The sequence below is a fragment of the Salvelinus fontinalis genome, chromosome 34 (assembly GCF_029448725.1).
Source record: "Salvelinus fontinalis isolate EN_2023a chromosome 34, ASM2944872v1, whole genome shotgun sequence".
In the NCBI taxonomy this organism is placed as follows: Eukaryota; Metazoa; Chordata; class Actinopteri; order Salmoniformes; family Salmonidae; genus Salvelinus; species Salvelinus fontinalis.
The window spans coordinates 2169130-2188205 of NC_074698.1; the positions used below are offsets into that span (position 1 = coordinate 2169130).

Consider the following 19076-nt stretch of genomic DNA (forward strand, 5'->3'; position numbering starts at 1 on the left):
AAGATCCACAGTCCCCTCCCCGCTTTCATCATGGGGAACAATCAAGAGATTTTCTGTGGCTATATTTCCTGTAGTCATCATCTCAGTTTAATAGCTTAACTAACAGATCAGTATTTTGCCTATCCCTTAGGGCGACACATTCATAAATCTGAATAGTGAATAGTCTGCAGACTGAGGGGATATGCTCTACTTGGCCAAGGTGAGGAGAAATACAGTAGAAGACGGATAGACAGGTCTCAGCTAGTTACAAGGGGGCTCTATCCTTTCTGTGTTTCCAATGGGTGAATTATTACCACGTAGGCACCGGATAGTAGTATCTGCTACTACCTCAACAGAAATGCCAAACATATGACCAATTCAATTGAACACTATGCACCATGCAGTGCACTCTACGTAATTAATTCGAGAATATGGTGACGTTGCAGGAAAATGACTACCCCGTTTCCCCCTAAATACTTTCCCAGACAGTGCAAGACTGAAAGTCGCGCCCACCTCGACTGGATCCATCTTTCCGGAACCTTTGTGATGATAGCTGTAATTCTTATGTTGCATATGTACAATGTGGTTGGAGCTAGGAAAGTTGCTTTCGACTGTCATCTAAAAATAATCAAATTGACCAGTAACGAGGAATATGACACCCTGCCCTTGTAAATTGCAGTAACGTTAGCTATCGAACATGCTAGCCACAGCAATACCATCATAAATCAGAGACCATACCTCACATTTAAACTGAGACACTTACCAAATTGCCACGCGGTCCTTGGGATAATTCAGACGTTCGATAGTTCCAAGGAAATAAGGCAGAGAATGTTCAGAGTTGCGGCAGACAAGGGCAATGAGGACCCGGGGGGCAAGAAGAGGAGATTCGGGGCTCCAGCGTTCTTCGGGGAAGTATCCTTGAGCTGGTCCGGAGAACAGTAACGTCAGGGCGGTGGACAGAAGGAAGATGTACCGGTGCATCGCAAAGCCCAGCAAGTTATACACTAACAAAGACGTACACTATGCAGAAAGAGCAAATATTTCACTGACTTGAAGCCCTTTCGTGAAAATATGTCACCACCGACAAAAACGCAACACCTCAGTGACAACGCTGCAAATAGTCTCAGGCTCTAGTCAACCAGAGGATTAAAGGGAATGTCCCTCAATGTTTAAAGGGGATGGGCCTAAATTACACTGTGGTTGTTACAATGTAACAGCAAGTTTATAATGACATGTTGAATAATCATTGTTGCACGTGGAAACTATTGCGATTTGAGCAAATTCATTTTTTGAACCTACATTAATCGATTTGTAATGTTAATATTGATAATAATTCTGTACAAATATTCACTTTTATTTTCATCACTGTACCCTTTAGCCAAGAAGGGCATGTGCCATTTCAGTTTATCATCAACATCATAAATGTTTTGGTTGGACAGAAGTGCATGTCATACATTTTATCGCCCACTTTGATAGTCCAATGCAAAGTCGGACTTCAAAGTACAGCGGTCAACAGATTAGTAACAAAGTAAACACTGGTCTCATGTGGAGCCTTTCAGGCGGAGGCTACCATACAAGCAGCTAGTTGGAATCCCATACAATTCCACGAGATAATTTTTACATTTTTTAAATATTTTTTAAATATATAATTTTTTATTTTACCTATATTTAACCAGGTAGGCTAGTTGAGAACAAGTTCTCATTTGCAACTGCGACCTGGCCAAGATAAAGCATAGCAATTCGACACATACAACAACACAGAGTTACACATGGAATAAACAAAACATACAGTCAATAATACAGTAGAACAAAAGAAAACAAAAAGTCTATATACGGTGAGTGCAAATGAGGTAAGTTAAGGCAATAAATAGACCATGGTGGCGAAGTAATTACAATATAGCAATTAAACACTGGAATGATAGATGTGCAGAAGATGAATGTGCAAGTTGAGATACTGGGGTGCAAAGGAGCAAGATAAATAAATAAATACAGTATGGGGATGAGGTAGGTAGATAGATGGGCTGTTTACAGATGGGCTATGTACAGGTGCAGTGATCTGTGAGCTGCTCTGACAGCTGGTGCTTAAAGCTAGTGAGGGAGATATGAGTCTCCAGCTTCAGAGATTTTTGCAGTTCGTTCCAGTCATTGGCAGCAGAGAACTGGAAGGAAAGACGACCAAAGGAGGAATTGGCTTTGGGGGTGACCAGTGAGATATACCTGCTGGAGCGTGTGCTACGAGTGGGTGCTGCTATGGTGAACAGTGAGCTGAGATGAGGCGGGGCTTTACCTAGCAGAGACTTGTAGATAACCTGTAACCAGTGGGTTTGGCGACGAGTATGAAGCGAGGGCCAACCAACAAGAGCGTACAGGTCACAATGGTGGCTAGTGTATGGGGCTTTGGTGACAAATCGGATGGCACTGTGATAGACTGCATCCAGTTTGTTGAGTAGAGTGTTGGAGGCTATTTTATAGATGACATCACCGAAGTCGAGGATCGGTAGGATGGTCAGTTTTACGAGGGTATGTTTGGCAGCATGAGTGAAGGATGCTTTGTTGCGATATAGGAAGCCGATTCTAGATTTAATTTTGGATTGGAGATGCTTAACGTGAGTCTGGAAGGAGAGTTTATAGTCTAACCAGACACCCAGGTATTTGTAGTTGTCCACGTATTCTAAGTCAGAGCCGTCCAGAGTAGTGATGCTGGACGGGCGAGCAGGTGCGGGCAGTGATCGATTGAATAGCATGCATTTAGTTTTACTTGCGTTTAAGAGCAGTTGGAGGCCACGGAAGGAGAGTTGTATGGCATTGAAGCTCGTCTGGAGGTTAGTTAACACAGTGTCCAAAGAGGGGCCAGAAGTATACAGAATGGTGTCGTCTGCGTAGAGGTGGGTCAGAGAATCACCAGCAGCAAGAGCGACATCATTGATCTATACAGAGAAGAGAGTGAACTCTATCACTCTCTGAACTCTATCAGAGAAGTAGTTGGTAAACCAGGCGAGGCAATCACTTGAGAAACCAAGGCTGTTGAGTCTGCCAATAAGAATGTCGTGATTGACAGAGTCGAAAGCCTTGGCCAGGTCGATGAATACGGCTGCACAGTAATGTCTTATCGATGGCGGTTATGATGTCATTTAGAACCTTGAGCGGGGCTGAGGTGCACCCATGACTAGCTCTGAAACCAGATTACATAGTGGAGAAGGTACGGTGGGATTCGAAATGGTCGGTAATCTGTTTGTTAACTTGGCTTTTGAAGACCTTAGAAAGACAGGGTAGGATAGATATAGGTCTGTAGCAGTTCAGGTCGAGAGTGTCACCCCCTTTGAAGAGCTTTCCAATCTTTGGGAATCTCAGACGATACGAAAGAGGTTGAACAGGCTAGTAATAGGGGTTGCAACAATTTCGGCAGATAATTTTAGAAAGACAGGGTCCAGATTGTCTAGCCCGGCTGATTTGTATGGGTCCAGATTTTGCAGCTCTTTCAGAGCATCAGCTGTCTGGATTTGGGTGAAGGAGAAATGGTGGGGGCATTGGCGGGTGGCTGTGGAGGGTGCCGGGCAGTTGACCGGGGTAGGGATAGCCAGGTGGAAAGCATGGCCAGCCGTAGAGAAATGCTTATTGAAATGCTCAATTATAGTGGATTTATCGGTGGTAACAGTGTTTTCCAGCCTCAGATCAGTGGGCAGCTGGGAGGAGGTGCTCTTATTCTCCATGGACTTTATGTAACGGCTCTCTTTCGGTGAGTGAGTTGACCAAGGCGCAGCGGGTGATGAATACATAATGTTTATTGACAAGACGGAAAAACACGAAACGAAATACACTTGAAATGATTTACAAAATAACAAAACGAACAAGACAGACCTAAACTATGAACTTACATGAAATGAGGAACACATAAACAGGAATGACCGAACGAACGAGACGAGACAGTACCCTGTGGTGCAAAATACACAGACACAGCGACAATCACCCACAAACAAACAGTGAGAACAACCTACCTTAATATGACTCTCAATTAGAGGAAAACGCAAAACACCTGCCTCTAATTAAGAGCCATACCAGGCAACCCAAAACCAACATAGAAACGGAAAACATAGACTGCCCACCCAAAACTCACGCCCTGACCATCACACACATACAAAACAACAGAAAACAGGTCAGGAACGTGACACTTTACAGTGTCCCAGAACTTTTTTGAGTTAGTACTACAGGATGCAAATTTCTGTTTGAAAAAGCTAGCCTTAGCTTTCCTAACTGCCTGTGTATATTTGCTCCTAACTTCCCTGAAAAGCTGCATATCACGGGGGCTATTCGATGCTAATGCAGAACGCCACAGGATGTTTTTGTGCTGGTCAAGGGCAGACAGGTCTGGAGTGAACCAAGGACTATATCTATTCCTAGTTCTACATTTTTTGAGTGGGGCATGCTTATTTAAGATGGTGAGGAAGGCACTTTTAAAGAATAGCCAGGCATCATCTACTGACGGGATGAGGTCAATGTCATTCCAGGATACCCCGGCCAGGTCGATTTGAAAGGCCTGCTCGCTGAAGTGTTTTAGGGAGCGTTTGACAGTGATGAGGGGTGGTCGTTTGGTCGCAGACCCATTACGGATGCAGGCAATGAGGCAGTGATCACTGAGATCTTGATTGAAAACAGCAGAGGTGTATTTGGAGGGCAAGTTAGTTAGGATGACATCTAGGAGGGTGCCCGTGTTTACGGATTTGGGGTTATACCTGGTAGGTTCATTGATAATTTGTGTGAGATTGAGGGCATCAAGCTTAGATTGTAGGATGGCCGGAGTGTTAAGCATGTCCCAGTTTAGGTCACCTAGTAGCACGAGCTCAGAAGATAGATGGGGGGCAATCAATTCACATATGGTATCGAGGGCACAGCTGGGGGCAGAGGGAGGTCTATAGCAAGCAGCAACAGTGAGAGACTTGTTTCTGGAAAGGTGCATTTTTAGAAGTAGAAGCTCGAATTGTTTGGGTACAGACTTGGATAGTAATACAGAACTCTGCAGGCTATCTTTGCAGTAGATTGCAACACCGCCCCCTTTGGCAGTTCTATCTTGGCGGAAAATGTTATAGTTAGCGATGGAGATTTCAGGGTTTTTGGTGGTTTTCCTAAACCAGGATTCAGACACGGCTAAGACATCCGGGTTGGCAGAGTGTGCTAACGCAGTGAGTAAAACAAACTTAGGGAGTAGGCTTATAATGTTAACATGCATGAAACCAAGGCTTTTACGGTTACAGAAGTCAACAAATGAGAGCACCTGGGGAGTGGGAGTGGAGCTAGCCACTGCAGGACCTGGATTAACCTCTACATCACCAGAGGAACAGAGGAGAAGTAGGATAAGGGTACGGCTAAATGCTATACGAACTGGCCGTCTAGCACGTTCGGAACAGAGAGTAAAAGGAGCAGGTTTCTGGGCACGATAGCATAGAGTCAAGGCATAGTGTACAGACAAAGGTAAGGTAGGATGTGAGTACATTGGAGGTAAACCTAGGCATTGAGTAATGATGAGAGAGGTATAGTACACACTAAAGAACCCTGAAACTTTAACCGTAAAACTATTTGTATTATTATGACATTACACCGTTTCCTCTGGAATGAATCATGCAGCAACTACTTCAAATGGTTTCCCCATCATTATACATACATTCAGCACCGTTCTACAACTGTTGTGTAAACAATCCAATGTTTTTCCTATTCATTCATTAATTCCCTTAAATCCCATTTCCCTGATAGGTAGGGTTTAATCTCATGCCTAAAACATAACACTGTCAAATAGAAACAGGATTGTTCAATGATATCCTGTACATTTTTCTCTGTGGGTGTTGAGTTTTTGAGCTCCTTTTTGTCCTTCTCTTTGGTCTGTAGAGTTTTGCTGCAGAGCGTGGTCTCTCCATTTGGAGTGTCAAGGAAGCAGTGGCCGGTTCATCTGTGAGCCAGAACAGCTCACCGTGGCTGAGGACCACTCTGGCTGCAGGTAGGGCCGGGCCTTCACCACCCTCCAGCACTTGAAAGGAAAAGCTCACTTCTCGTAGTGTTAACAACAACCACAGAAATGCTCTCAATGCATTACTGTTTTACAGTGAGATCTATTTTTGTGATATATATTTTTTTAAACAGTAAATTACAGGTAAACATAAATACAAATAACCTGAATCAAGTCTTCATAGTGACATTTCTTGATGCTTAATAGGTTAGGATCAGGGTGAGATATTATTGCGTCAGAGAGGATGCCAGTTTGGAGGATAGGATACAGTACCTTTAGCACTGGTGCTTTGCTGCCCCCTGTTGACACAAAGACCACACAGTGGGCTAAGTTCACCATGGGAAATGTCATGGTCACACGTTGTGGTGGGGGCTTGGGCGAGTCACCGATTGGGGCCACAATTTTCTAGGTTTCCTAAAAGAGGAGTAAAACCAAAACACAAGAACGGTCCATACATAGCCAGTGGAGTGACTAAAACAACACATGCATGGCAGGACAGGTGTATACATGTGTGTGACGGAACACATTAAATAAACACACTACTGGTCAGAACCAGACTTGAATTAACTGAAAGGAAGAATCTAAAGACAATTTTTTTAAACCTTACACTGAGACGCCACAAAATACTGGCTATACATTCATTTATAGCCCCAAACCTCTGAATCCATATTTTAACTTACTGCATATTATCTATAAGTGTCTTTAAAAGATGTTCTAATTATGATAGACTGAAGGCTGGGTTCCCAGGGGGATTTTTAACAATGGGTGTGTGAAGTGGTGTGAGATTTTCTAACATGGTTAAAAGCCCCATATGTCGGTCTGACAGTAATTTGCAATCATGCATTCATGGCTTTGCACTACAATACATTATGTTTGTGTCAACATGAACGTCTTCCCTTACATGTGCTAAACCTAAATATTTGTATTTAACTAACTGTAGAGTGGTTATGGCTCATTTCCAGTTCAGATAACATGAAACTGGGAGAGGGCGGCTGCTTGGGACATGTATGCTGAGGGTTTTCTGATCTCCCATAACAGAAGACAGTCCTTCCTTCATGAAAGACTATCTGATGAGAATAGTACCTAACAGCTTTAATTACACCCAGACCAAGCAATGCCTTTAACGTTTTTTAACCCTCATGGAGAACAGATGTAATGTCATGATCTGATCATCACAAGACCATATGGATAAAAAAAAAAGGAGACGTATTAGTAACATTGATGTAAATAATTATCCGTTTTAGCTCCTTTGATACCAGAATTACAACCTAGTGAGTGATACAGGTGGCGTTCCAGGTCGTCTAAAGAAGATTGCTTTATCATAAAACATGCTAAACACTTCTCCAGGCGTTGTGAGATTTGATAAACAGTGCAACGCGACTGCAAAAAAAGACAACCTAGGAGTCAACAATGAGGCTACAGTGCAATAAAGACGACCTGAAACTGGGCTGTAGACTGTGCTCACCTACAGCAGGGGATGGTCTGGGAAGATGGAACAGGTGTGTCCATCAGGCCCCATGTCCAGCAGCAAAACAGATCAAACACAGAGATATCCTCCTTTCAGGACTCAGTGAAATGACGTTGCCACAAGCAGCACTGGAGGTATTGAGATGAGCGAGATGCAACACTTCGCTCCCACGCGGTCGCACAAAGTATCTGCACGGGTTCCCTGCACACTGTTCACAGCGTGGTAGACAGGGCACCGAATCAGCAGAGAAGTTGAGTCTTGCGATTCAACACTCTTAGTTGTTGCGGAAATTGACCCACTGTGCTGTTTACTTTCTGCATCTACGTCATATCGCTGAGTCTGCCTTTAATACCAAAATAGACTATAATATCTCTGTGTTTCATGTCATAACTTTACTTTGTTTCATAACCATACAAGTGATAAATGAACTGTGTGTGTGTATATGTGTGTGTGTGTGTATATGTGTGTGTGTGTGTACCTCCTTCAGTTTGCGGGCATAATCCTCAGCACACTCCTGTACAGATAAAGAGGGGTCAATCGTCAGGACCCCACTGTCTGGGATGTTGATTTAGGAGAACAACCGATTCTGTTGACAAAAACAAAACATGATTGAATATAAAGAGCTATTTAACCTGATAGATGCAGAAGAACTGTCCTTACTTAAGGTTTTAATGAGAACTAGAAAAAGGTAAATGCCCTGCCCCTGAATTAAATATGTGTGCTCGAAGAAAAATACAGACATCAGGCTGTAGATAAGAATATGCACATGCACTGACTGTACAAAACATTAGGAACACCTTCCTAACATTGAGTTACACCCCCCTTTTCCCTCAGAACAGCCTCAATTTGTCGGGGCATGGACTCTACAAGGTTTCGAAAGCGATCCACAGGGATGCTGGCCCATATTGACTCAAATGCTTCCCATAGTTGTGTCAAGTTGGCTGAATGTCCTTTGGGTGGTGGACCATTTATGATACACACAGGAAACTGTTGAGCGTGAAAAACCATGCAGTTCTTGACACACATTTGAACTGGTGCGCCTGGCATCTAGTACCATACCCCATTCAACGGCACTTAAATATTTCGTCTTGCCCATTCACCCTCTGAACGGCACACATACTGCACACAATACGTGTCTGAATTGTCCTTCTTTAACCTGTCCCCCCCCCTTCAGCTACACTGATTGAAGTGGATTTAACAACTGACATCAATAAGGGATCATAGCCTTCACCTGGTCAGTCTGTCATGGAAAAAGCAGGTGTTCCTAATATTTTGTACATTTAGTGTATATTAATTGTTATCTTTTGTGCATATCAGATTTACAGTAAACTCTGTGATTTTAATATATGCAGCTGCCGAGGCAAGGACCAGTAAACTATGAGATTCTGTTACCTTGTACAGTCCATAGGTACTCTCTCCATCGTCAAAGGGAACCAGCCTCTCATCACAGAAACCTGCTAGCCAGTGGCTGCAGTCCAGGTCTGGCAGGACGGGCAGCTCCTTGCTGAGCATGGGCACCAGGCTGCCCCCTGAGAGGCCCAGGGAGAACCGGCCATGGTCCAACAGGGCCTTGTCAGCCCGAAATGCTACCAGGTGAGCCAGAGTTGGACCAAGCTCTGCTGCTGAAGAGAACACCACTACTCTTCTGCCTGACATCCTGACTGGAATAGAAGAGGGGAAAGAAAGAAGGTTGATGTAACGGAAAACAGTTTATTTTATAATCAGTGATGCACTTATTATACCAGCAAGGAGGAAGTGTCACTGTCAATCCACATCATTGTTTTACAATTCACCATGATATTGCAGAATTTCCCCAATTGCAGAGAAGAGGGCCAGCTACCAATAAATATAGCAAAAAAAGTTAAGACTGGACTGGTCTATAATAATAATGATGGCGAGTACTCTTCAGGGGAACTTCACATCTCACTGCAGTCCGAATATGACTAGGCTTTCCATTGCCTGTACATCAGCCTACGTTCAAATGTAATTGTGTTAAACATTCTGGCTTGTACAGAAACTTTCCAAGTTTTTGCAGTGCTTAGTTTCAGGCTGTGTAACCAGAAACTGGTATAACAGTCTGATTTATTAGCAGAATCTCACTGATTCACGTTGTAATAGTGTACACTATGGTGCATGTAAAAGAGCTCTCCAGTGCCATTGATAGCTTGCAGGTAGGTGAAGCTCACCAGTTTCAGACAGGTATCAAATTCATACTATTAGCTCTAATAAAGAGTGTGGAAAAGCAACATTTTACTCAAAGTTAATCTTGTCGAATGACAACTTTTTTTTTTTGGTCGGCGAACATTTTGCCACTCGCAGCACTTCCTGAAACTATTCATCCACTGGCCAGTCAAATATCCAGGACCGCGATGTTATGTTGCATTCTGGTAATTGTAGTGATTGGGATTACCTCAAATCCTATGTGTGTTATGTGCACTGCATATGGATTTAAGCCTAAAAACTGTCTTTAGTACACTATAATCGTCTTTGATTATCTGGATCGTATACGATATTAGATGGAAATCAACCAAATGATAATTAACAGTTGATGAACTACTTATAATAATTTAACCTCCCTTTACTCGATATAGTTATGGTAGTTGTTAAATTAAAACGTTCTAAAATTATTCTCCCAAATGCTTTTTAGATACAAAGTTGCCTCTTCTCTTTGCTGTGATTTCCCCTCCGATCCTGTAGATGGAACCATGTGTCTTTGTTGTGTGCATGTTTGTACAAAGAACTCGAGGCACACATTGTTATATTTAACAAACTAAATATTTGACAGCTCGTTGAAAGTAGTACATACAGTTATCAGCATATTTGAGTTTTATATATACCTTTGCCAAAATGTCGACAGCTTTTTGTTTTCAAGCACAGCTCGTATCTGTTATGGACGCGTTATCAAAAACAGCTGTTTCAGAAATAAGCAAACTGGTCGACATCGAATCAAAGGTTTTAAAATTAGAAATAACGCGTGGTCGGAATGAAATAGCAGCACTTACAGAGAAACTGCAGTTGATGGAGAATTTGCTTTGGATCGACCGAGGGCACAGGCAGCACGCAACCACAGATACACGCACGATAACACCAACAAGAGTGAGAGATGGTTCAATGAACGATTATTGTGAAATACCTCAATCTGAGCCAAAAAGACCTGCAATCAAAAAAAGGTTTGCAAAGTTGACTCTTATTCAATATTCTATGGGCAAGTAATGACTCAGTTGTGTGTGTGTATGTGAATATATCTGGGTCAAATACGTGTGCTGTGTTTTAGTTCCCAAAGTGCACATGCCTAATTTGCTATATATTTTTTTAACCCAGGTCTGGATTATTTATACTGGCCACAAATCACAGATATTAGAATGATTCTGCATGAAACCCTGTGCTGCTTGAATCCTGTGGCTTCTGCTTGCTCTTTGGGTTTAGGCTGGGTAACTGTAAAGTAGTTCTTGATAAATGCTGATGTAAAAATAATTGTATGAAATACCTTATTTATTGAATGAACCCAACCCCTTTTATCTGGCAGAATTAAATCTATATTTTTTCTTGTATGCTTAGTGAGAGTTCCTGGGAAAACATTTGTCCTCCCCAAGAGATGCACGTCATCCATCCGGTTGAAGATAGTGCTCTTGTTTTGGAAACAGTGGTAAGTTATGAACTGTCATTCCTTCTGTCAAGTAGCTTTACTGTAATGTCGTTCAAGTTACCATTTTTTGCTGAGCTATTGTTATTTACCCTAAAGCCTACCACAGTGGTGAGAGACCAGCCTGAGTTGATTGTGATCAAGGAGGAACCTTCAGAGGTGGACATATGGGGTAGTGGGCCAAAGACCGAACTCATAAATGAAAAGGGTGAGTGTTGATGGGTTAAAAATCAGGGAGGACAGTGACTTCTGTTGGCATTGCTGAACATTTGGGTAACCTAGACGGTTGGGTAATCTAGTGCAATAATACAATAGGCAAAATGCAGAAGCATTGGCTTGTCTTGTGTAACTGAATAAAGATTGAACTGTTTAATTCTGCTCTAAAATATATACTTATACATGCCTTCCTGTGTCAAACAGGAGCAGCAACATCACTTGATACAGATGTTGCGTGTCTCGATGTGCATCAGCATCGTCCAGACGGCTCAGACAAACACCTTATGCTTACTGAGAGCCAAGTGAACCACAGCACTCCGCCCTCATCCAGAGTGCAATTGGAGGACCTGGACACGCATTGGATGCCGCCTGCGTGTTCACAGAGCCAGGATGCACAGCAGATCACACCTGCTGCACAAAGAAACTCCATAACTGGAAACAGCTCTGGTGGTATAACAAATGTGCCCTCTCAGAGATTCAGTGTGGCAAAGTCGAACATGAAGATCCACAGCCTGAGAACGTCAGGAGCTAAACGATTTGGCTGTATGCAATGTGGCAAGAACTTCAGGTGTTACAGTCAGCTGGAAATACACCAGCGAAGTCACACTGGAGAGAAACCGTACCGATGCACGCTGTGTGGAAAGAGATACGCACAGAAAGGGCATCTTTATACCCACCAACGCACCCACACTGGAGAAAAGCCATATCGCTGCCTCGACTGTGGCAAGAGCTTCATTCAAAAATGCACTCTCGATATGCACCAGCGCACCCACACTGGAGAAAAACCTTATGTTTGTGTGAAATGTGGGAAGGGATTTACTAAAAACTGTAACCTTAAGAAACACATGGGTGTACATACAGAGTTCAGCATGCATGTTTACAGTGAGTCCAGTTTTCAAGAGGACAGATGGTAAAATAGACCTCGTCAGTACTAGTACCAACCAACCAGCCTCTGCAGCGGATTTGATGGACTTCAGTCATTAAAGGTTTTCCTCATAGAATAGAAGTCTTTGCTTTTCAGAAAAATAAAGGTGTCCCTTTTTCAACATTTGTTAGGTCTCTATTTTGCTGTCTGTCATATTTTTCCTCATTTCAAATGGGTTTTGGAGGTGAAATATAGCCCTGAAAAGTAACAGCCAACTGCCAAGGTGTCTAGTTTTTTTAATTGGCTCTAAACATCACTGCATTGAATAGTGGGATATTTGACAGTAAACCATGAATTAAAGCTCAACATAAGTGTGTTCGTGAAAAAAGTGTTTTCGTGACATTTACTTCATGGTTTACGGTAAAGTATCCCACAATTCAATGCGGTAATGTTTAAATTAATGAGCGAGAGGTCTATTCAGAGATACTTTTGAGAAGATGGAAAACTCCATTGCATTATTATTAGCGCCCATTGTCTTCGTTGCTCACGCGTCGTCAATATGCCGCGCGGTGCATTCCGGGTGATTCTGGGACAAGGAGCGCTCTCAAAGAGTGAACGGGAGTCAATTTGGCGCAAGCGCAAAACTTATCATTCGTCAACAAGAAGTATAACATTACAAATATTTTCCGATATGTGAGATATTTAACGTGTTCTCTGTAATATCGTATAGTTTTTGCATCGTGACATTACGTACTGTCGAGGAAAATAGGCATACCCCGAGTTTGAGAAGGATTGCGTGACGCAGCATGACAACTTGAACGCGATTGGTCGAGAGTCTGCTGGTGATGCGTTTTATAGGTTAACCATTCTTTTCCCAATGGGATTCCTATCTCCTAATTTATCTATTATCTCTGGTCTGTTTGAGCTAGCTAGCCACCCAATCAATGTCTATTATTATTCCGTTTTATTAATCTCGCCAGCCTATCATACGCGTTGGATTTAGTTTATTTTTTAAAACAAAACCATAAATATGATGATAAATCGTGGAAGTTTTCAGACCCAGTTAGCTTCCATTATGGAAATGCTAAGCAAAGCTGCTGTGGTTGAAATCGGTAAACTTGTCGACGAGTGCTCGGCGGTTCTCCGTTCTGAAATATCCCAACAACACATGAATGAGAACGAGGCATTAAAGAAGAAATGTTACCTTCTAGAGATTGAATTAAAGACGGTAAAACTGCACGAACGTAAAAGGGTCATTGCCAGCCGCTGTCAGAATGGAGTTCAGGTCTCGGGACAAATGTTTACGCATCAAGCAACTGAGAACCGAGGTGAGTATTTTTAGACGGTAACGTTAGATAGCTTTAATCAATGATAGGTTGCTAGCTAGCAACTGCAACCGATTAAAATACATTCCACGATTTAAGAGTTAGACAAGTGTGGGCGGACTTTAAAGATACAACTAGTGATTTCAGCACCCAAAGAATAGCCCGCAATAGCTGCACATATTGTTCTGTGTAATTGCGGGCTATTCTTTGGGTGATGTAAGGTCAATCAGTACATTATGTTGGTTTTTGTTAACTTTGTGACGTCGGCCAAACACTCCATCTAAACGTGACTCAATTCTCAATTTCGGTACAGTTCCAGAAACATAAAGCCCTCTACTTTCATATCACATCAAAAACATTAAACAAACTACACAGGCCAGACGATATGATTATCAATATGTACTAATGGTAGTTAGATCTGAACCAGGGGAGACTTTAAAGGCTAGACGGATTACCAGGACGTGTACTCCAAGCATGCGCTGACCAGCTGGCAAGTGTCTTCGCTGACATTTTCAACCTATCCCTGACCTGGTTTGTAATACCAACTGGTTTCAAGCAGACCACCATAGTCCCCTTGCCCAAGAATTCCAACGTAACCTGCCTAAATTACTATCACCCTGTAACACTCACATGTATAGAAATGCTTTGAAAGGCTGGCCATTGCTCAAACAGATTAAGCAATCTCTATTGCACTCCACACTGCCCTCCGCCACTTGGCCAAACGGAATACCAATGTAAGAATGCTGTTCATTAACTACAGCTCAGCATTCAACATCATAATCCCCTCCAAGCTCAGGACCCTGGGATTGATCACCTCCCTCATCAACTGGATCTTGGGCCCGGGGCCCCTCAGGGTTGTGTGCTTAGTCAGAGACCTGGCAATGTGGTGCCAGCGCAACAACCTCTCCCTCAACGTCAGCAAGAGAAAGGAGCTGATCGTAGACTACAGGAACAGAGGGGCGAGTATGGCCCCATCCACATCAATGGGGCAATAGTGTAGAGGGTCAAGATCACTAAGGAATTAACATGGTCCACACATTTGTGAAGAGGGCATGACAGCACCTCTTCCCCCTCAGGAGGCTGAAAAGATTTGGCATGGGCCCTCGGATCCTCAAAGTTCTACAGCTGCACTATTAAGAGGATCTTGACTGGCTGCATTAATGCATTGGTATGGCAACTGCAAGGCACCTGACCGCAAGGCGCTACAGAGGGTGGTGAGTACGGCCCAGTACATCACTGAGGCCGAGCTCCCTGCCATCGAGGACCTCTACCGGGCAGTGTCAGAGGAAGAACCCAAAAATTGTCAGACTCCAGCCACCCAAGCGATATAGACTGTTTTTAGCTACCGCACGGCAAGCGGTACCAGTGCACCAAGTCTGGAACCAACAGGACCCTGAACAGCTTCTACCCCAAGCCGTAAGACTTCTAAATAGCTAATCAAATGGCTACTCGGACTACCTGCATTGACCCTTTTTTTGTACGGACTCTATACCCACACGTACTTACACTGACACCCCAACATACACACACTACATAAGCCAACACACACTTTCACACTTTCCACATACGCTGCTGCCACTGTCTATTATCTATCCCATTGCCTAGTCATTTTACCCCTACCTATATGTACATAGCTACCTTAATTACCTCGTACCCCTGCCCATCGACTCAGTACGGGTATTCACTGTATATAGCCATGTTATTTTTTACAAGATATTCATTTATTCCATGTATCACTGTTTTTATTATTATTAAAACATGTATTTTTTTATTTAACTGCATTGTTGGAAAAGGACCCGTAAGCAAGCATTTCACTGTTAGTCTACATTTGTTGTTTACGAAGCAAGTGACAAATACATTTTGATTTGATATGACAAATCTCTCTTTGGCCACAATGCTTCCGTTCATCTTCCCATTAGACAACTCTGCAAGCATGTATGTACTTACAAAAAAGGTCTAAATAAAAATGTATAAGCAACCAGAAATGTTTTCAATATGTTGTTTTTGACTGGAAGAGCTACCAAGAGGCACCTCTTCCTGTCAAAAACAATAATAATATTTTATTTTTCCGGTTGCTTGTCAATTTTTATTTAAACCTTTTTTTTGAAGTACATACCGGGTGCAACAGCAGTAAATGACGATAGTTGCCTGCATATTTGGACATTTATAACGCTTGCAGAGCTGTTTAATGGGAAGATGAATGGATGCTGGTTCAGCCACGGTCAGTATATTCATGATAGATGTTTCCATTTTCAGAGAAGCAGTCTGCCCCCGCCATAGAGGGTGTCTTTGGTAAGGACTGGTGCATGGACCTATGGAGAGATGGAGAGTCCATCCCACTGGATAAAGAGGCAATTGGATCGGCCATCTTGGGCGATGATGAGGTCACTCGGATCAGATTTATTAATATCCTTGAATAGTGCATCTCTGGTATCCAGGCTGTCCCAATTTGTTCCCTTCCCTTGACCTTAGTCCTACTCGTTCGATGTTTGCAGATCTGTAAGGTGAAAGACCAAGCAATATGGTGGAAGTGCCACACACCCCACTGGTGTTTATACCTATTCAGATCAAAGGGTTAAGGAGCGAATTGGGACTGGGAAGGGTTATACTCTTGGATCACAACAAAGGTTACAAAGGTTCTTCTGTTAGTTGGAATTAAAAAAAGAACCATGTGTTGTCTAATAACGGTCACTCACCTGTCTTGTGTAGGCAATAGACTTGGTAGACAATGAGCCTGAGTTGGTGTTTATCAAAGAGGAGCTGTTTGAAGATCAGCCAGTGGACCAGCAGAGGGGACATGCAAGCAACAGAAAAAGTATGTGTGTCGTGATCATTGAGAAATTCTGACAGCTCATTCATATGTAAAATAAACGCCCCCTTCTTTATGAAAGGATGTCAAGTTGCAATTGTAAGTCAGTCTCTGGATAAGCGCTGTATGCTACTATGACTTGTTAAGGAACTCTGGCTGTGGCGGTCATTACATTTTGTCAGCCTGTTATTGTCATGCAAACGACTGCTGGTCTCACGGTAATTGACTGTTCATCTCCAGGCTCCACTCATACAAGCCACTGATGCATGCCTTTGGAACATCTCCATTTAAAAAAAGTTGAATAAATCAATTGACTATACATCACAAAAAAATTCATTATTTTAGGCAGAGCTAAAGAAACATTATGATATGAAGAAAATGTATTTTAGACAAACAGAATATGAGTTGGACTACTGTATGTTATCTGGCTATGCGCCACGCCATAGGCTTGTTCATTTAGCAGACAAGATATGCTTATAAGATCCGTGCCATTATGATTTTATAGTAAGAAGAATATAATTGAACTTACCTGAATGATATAGAATGGACGTTGCGCATATGAAGTGGCTATGTTGAGCGTAAAATGGATCATTTGAAACAGGTCATATACACTAGATTTAGAGTTATTTGGCAACTTTAGTTGTGAACGATACAAGCCTTAGAAATCAAAAGACATATGGGCTGCTTGTGCTCTTGCCTCAGGCTGCACACGCTGTTCTCTCAAGTGATCATATTTTCACCCATCAGACTTTTCTCAATTGAATCTTGTCTTTACTGCTATGGAAATCAGTTTAGATTTATAATGCCCCATTTATCAAATGGGCAAGAACAGAGGCAAGACAAAAAAAAGACATGTCATCCATATGCACTGGAAAAGTGGAGGGGGGAGATGGAAACTCAGTGGTGAGATATTCTGTAGCTAAAGGAAATGTCAATCTATTAATACGAAGAAAAATACCTATTACTAGGCTATTCAAAAACAAATTCACTATAATTGTAGGCTAAATCTGAATTTGTTTAATTTAGGCCAGACCAATTATGTACCAATGAGATCTTAAATAATTGTTTCTGCCATGTGTAATATGTGGTAGAAATGTATAGCGGCACAATCATACATTTTTTTCCTCTGGCTTGGCCTCATATGGGTGTTTTTGAATGAATCATCACCTTAGAAAGCACTGTCCATTTCATTGTTAGGCTTTGAAACTACATCCACAATGGCCATGTTTTCCCACTCAGTTTCAACCTATTGATCAATTTGAAGAAAGTTTTAAGTATCAGTTTTAAAAGCACATACTGTTTTGATGTTTGATGTGATTTTTCGATTGCGTTTGCATTGTCAGTGGTTGGAGGCAAAGTAGAGCCCCCAGTACCAGGCCGTTAGCGACCTGATGAATTAGCGAGTTGGGTACTAGTAATGCATGTCCAGAGTGCTTAAAAGGAGATTACCATGATTCGACTGTCACATAGAATTGTACTGCCGTCGTGACTCATGACTGACGGTGTGGCAGTAATAGTCACTGCAACAGCCCTATATGGGACTGGTTATTGAATTGTTTCACAGCTGTGATGCCGTTATTGATTGTTTTCATTTGTACTGTACAGGGAGTGTAGCAGTGGAGGATGCTCAAGCAGTAGAAAGAACAGCTGCCGGTCAACTTCATCTATACCAGGGGGACTTGAACACATACCCTTCAATGCCTGACCCTGCAGGCAGCCATCAGGTACAGCCTGACACAGAGCAGCCCACATCCATTGAGAGCCTCATGGAAGACCCCACTCTGGCTGGTCTGGTTGACAACACACCAGAGCCTGGCCCTGACACAGCCAATGGGATGTACATGGACTATCCTCCCCGCAACACATACGCACCAAGAAACCGGCCAAGCCACCAGCAGGGAACTGGAAAAGACCTGAAGCAGCAGTTTGACTGTTTGTTTTGTGGGAAGAGCTTTGGTTATTTAAGCTACTTGAAAGTCCACATCAGACGCCACTCTGGAGAGAAACCGTTTGGCTGCACAGTTTGCGGGAAGCGCTTCGCTCAGAAGACGTACCTGAAGCTGCATCAGCGTACACACTCTGGAGAGAAACCCTACAGTTGCACAGAATGTGGGAAGAGTTTCTCTCAGAAGAGTTCGTTGAATGTCCACCTCCGGAGTCACACCGGGGAGAAGCCTTATAGCTGTGTCGACTGTGGGAAGAGCTACACCTATAAACACGGTTTTAACACACACCAATGTTTCAATTAAGGGATTAGGGAGTAGTCATTTTATATTGTTAATTTGTTTTAAATTTACATTTCAACCTTGTTTTGAAAACTGGCAACCGAAACATCTTTAGCTTTATTGTAATCATGGTGGTTTTCAGTAGGTCAAGTTTGTTTTTAAACTGTTGCGCTACTGTGTGTCCTAATGAACATGACCCAGCTGTTACTCTTCACTACATGGCAGAGAACTGTTCCATTCGAGTTTTCCCTCTGCTCCGTCTATAGGATTGCACACACACTGTGCTTTCTTGTCACACAATTGGAAAGAGACTATATGCCCCACTGTTAGATGAAGAGATTTGAGTGACATTTTTTAGGTATTTTTGAATAGTGGTTGTCCTGATACCAGTTGTTTGTGCTACTGTGAAGAATGCCAGTGTGGTAGACCGATCGTGTAAACGTGTGCCAAATAATTTTCTGTAATGAATTATGAAATTAAAATGACACGTACAGTAATACATTTACTTATTTGTTCACATTACATTTGTATTCCATATTATAAAAATGTAA

The 19076-nt window shown here is 42.5% G+C and overlaps 4 protein-coding genes across 8 annotated transcripts in view; 2 read left to right on the forward strand and 2 right to left on the reverse strand.

Moving 5' to 3' along the window:
- Positions 1-1150, reverse strand: part of LOC129832834 (procollagen galactosyltransferase 1-like) — a 34888-nt gene extending 33738 nt beyond the window's left edge. Inside the window, exon 1 of the mRNA XM_055896882.1 lies at positions 743-1150. Within this exon, the coding sequence (XP_055752857.1) occupies positions 743-960 (218 nt within the window). The 5' untranslated portion in view covers positions 961-1150. The remainder of the gene's footprint in view (positions 1-742) is intronic.
- Positions 1151-3743: 2593 nt separating this feature from the next.
- LOC129832836 (uncharacterized) lies at positions 3744-10534 on the reverse strand. 5 transcript variants are annotated; one of them, XM_055896890.1, is made up of 5 exons: positions 10445-10534; positions 8835-9103; positions 7921-8028; positions 7440-7456; positions 3744-6388 (listed from the first exon to the last, which is right to left on the reverse strand). In XM_055896890.1, the coding sequence occupies exon 5, from the start codon at positions 5465-5467 to the stop codon at positions 4019-4021; it is 1449 nt and encodes a 482-aa protein (XP_055752865.1). In that variant the 5' UTR covers positions 5468-6388; positions 7440-7456; positions 7921-8028; positions 8835-9103; positions 10445-10534; the 3' UTR covers positions 3744-4018. The 5 variants fall into 5 exon arrangements, with proteins under 5 accessions (XP_055752865.1, XP_055752864.1, XP_055752862.1 ...); XM_055896889.1 differs by lacking the exon at positions 7440-7456; XM_055896887.1 differs by having other exon boundaries at positions 3744-6013; positions 6248-8028.
- On the forward strand, positions 10290-12347 carry LOC129832840 (zinc finger protein ZFP2-like). The gene is made up of 4 exons (XM_055896903.1): positions 10290-10612; positions 11001-11088; positions 11185-11293; positions 11506-12347. The coding sequence occupies exons 1-4, from the start codon at positions 10290-10292 to the stop codon at positions 12213-12215; spliced, it is 1230 nt and encodes a 409-aa protein (XP_055752878.1). The 3' UTR covers positions 12216-12347.
- A 396-nt stretch (positions 12348-12743) lies between these two features.
- On the forward strand, positions 12744-19030 carry LOC129832842 (gastrula zinc finger protein xFG20-1-like). Its single transcript, XM_055896905.1, has 4 exons — positions 12744-13494; positions 15748-15875; positions 16201-16306; positions 17906-19030. The coding sequence occupies exons 1-4, from the start codon at positions 13197-13199 to the stop codon at positions 18547-18549; spliced, it is 1176 nt and encodes a 391-aa protein (XP_055752880.1). The 5' UTR covers positions 12744-13196; the 3' UTR covers positions 18550-19030.
- The last annotated feature ends 46 nt before the right edge of the window (positions 19031-19076 follow it).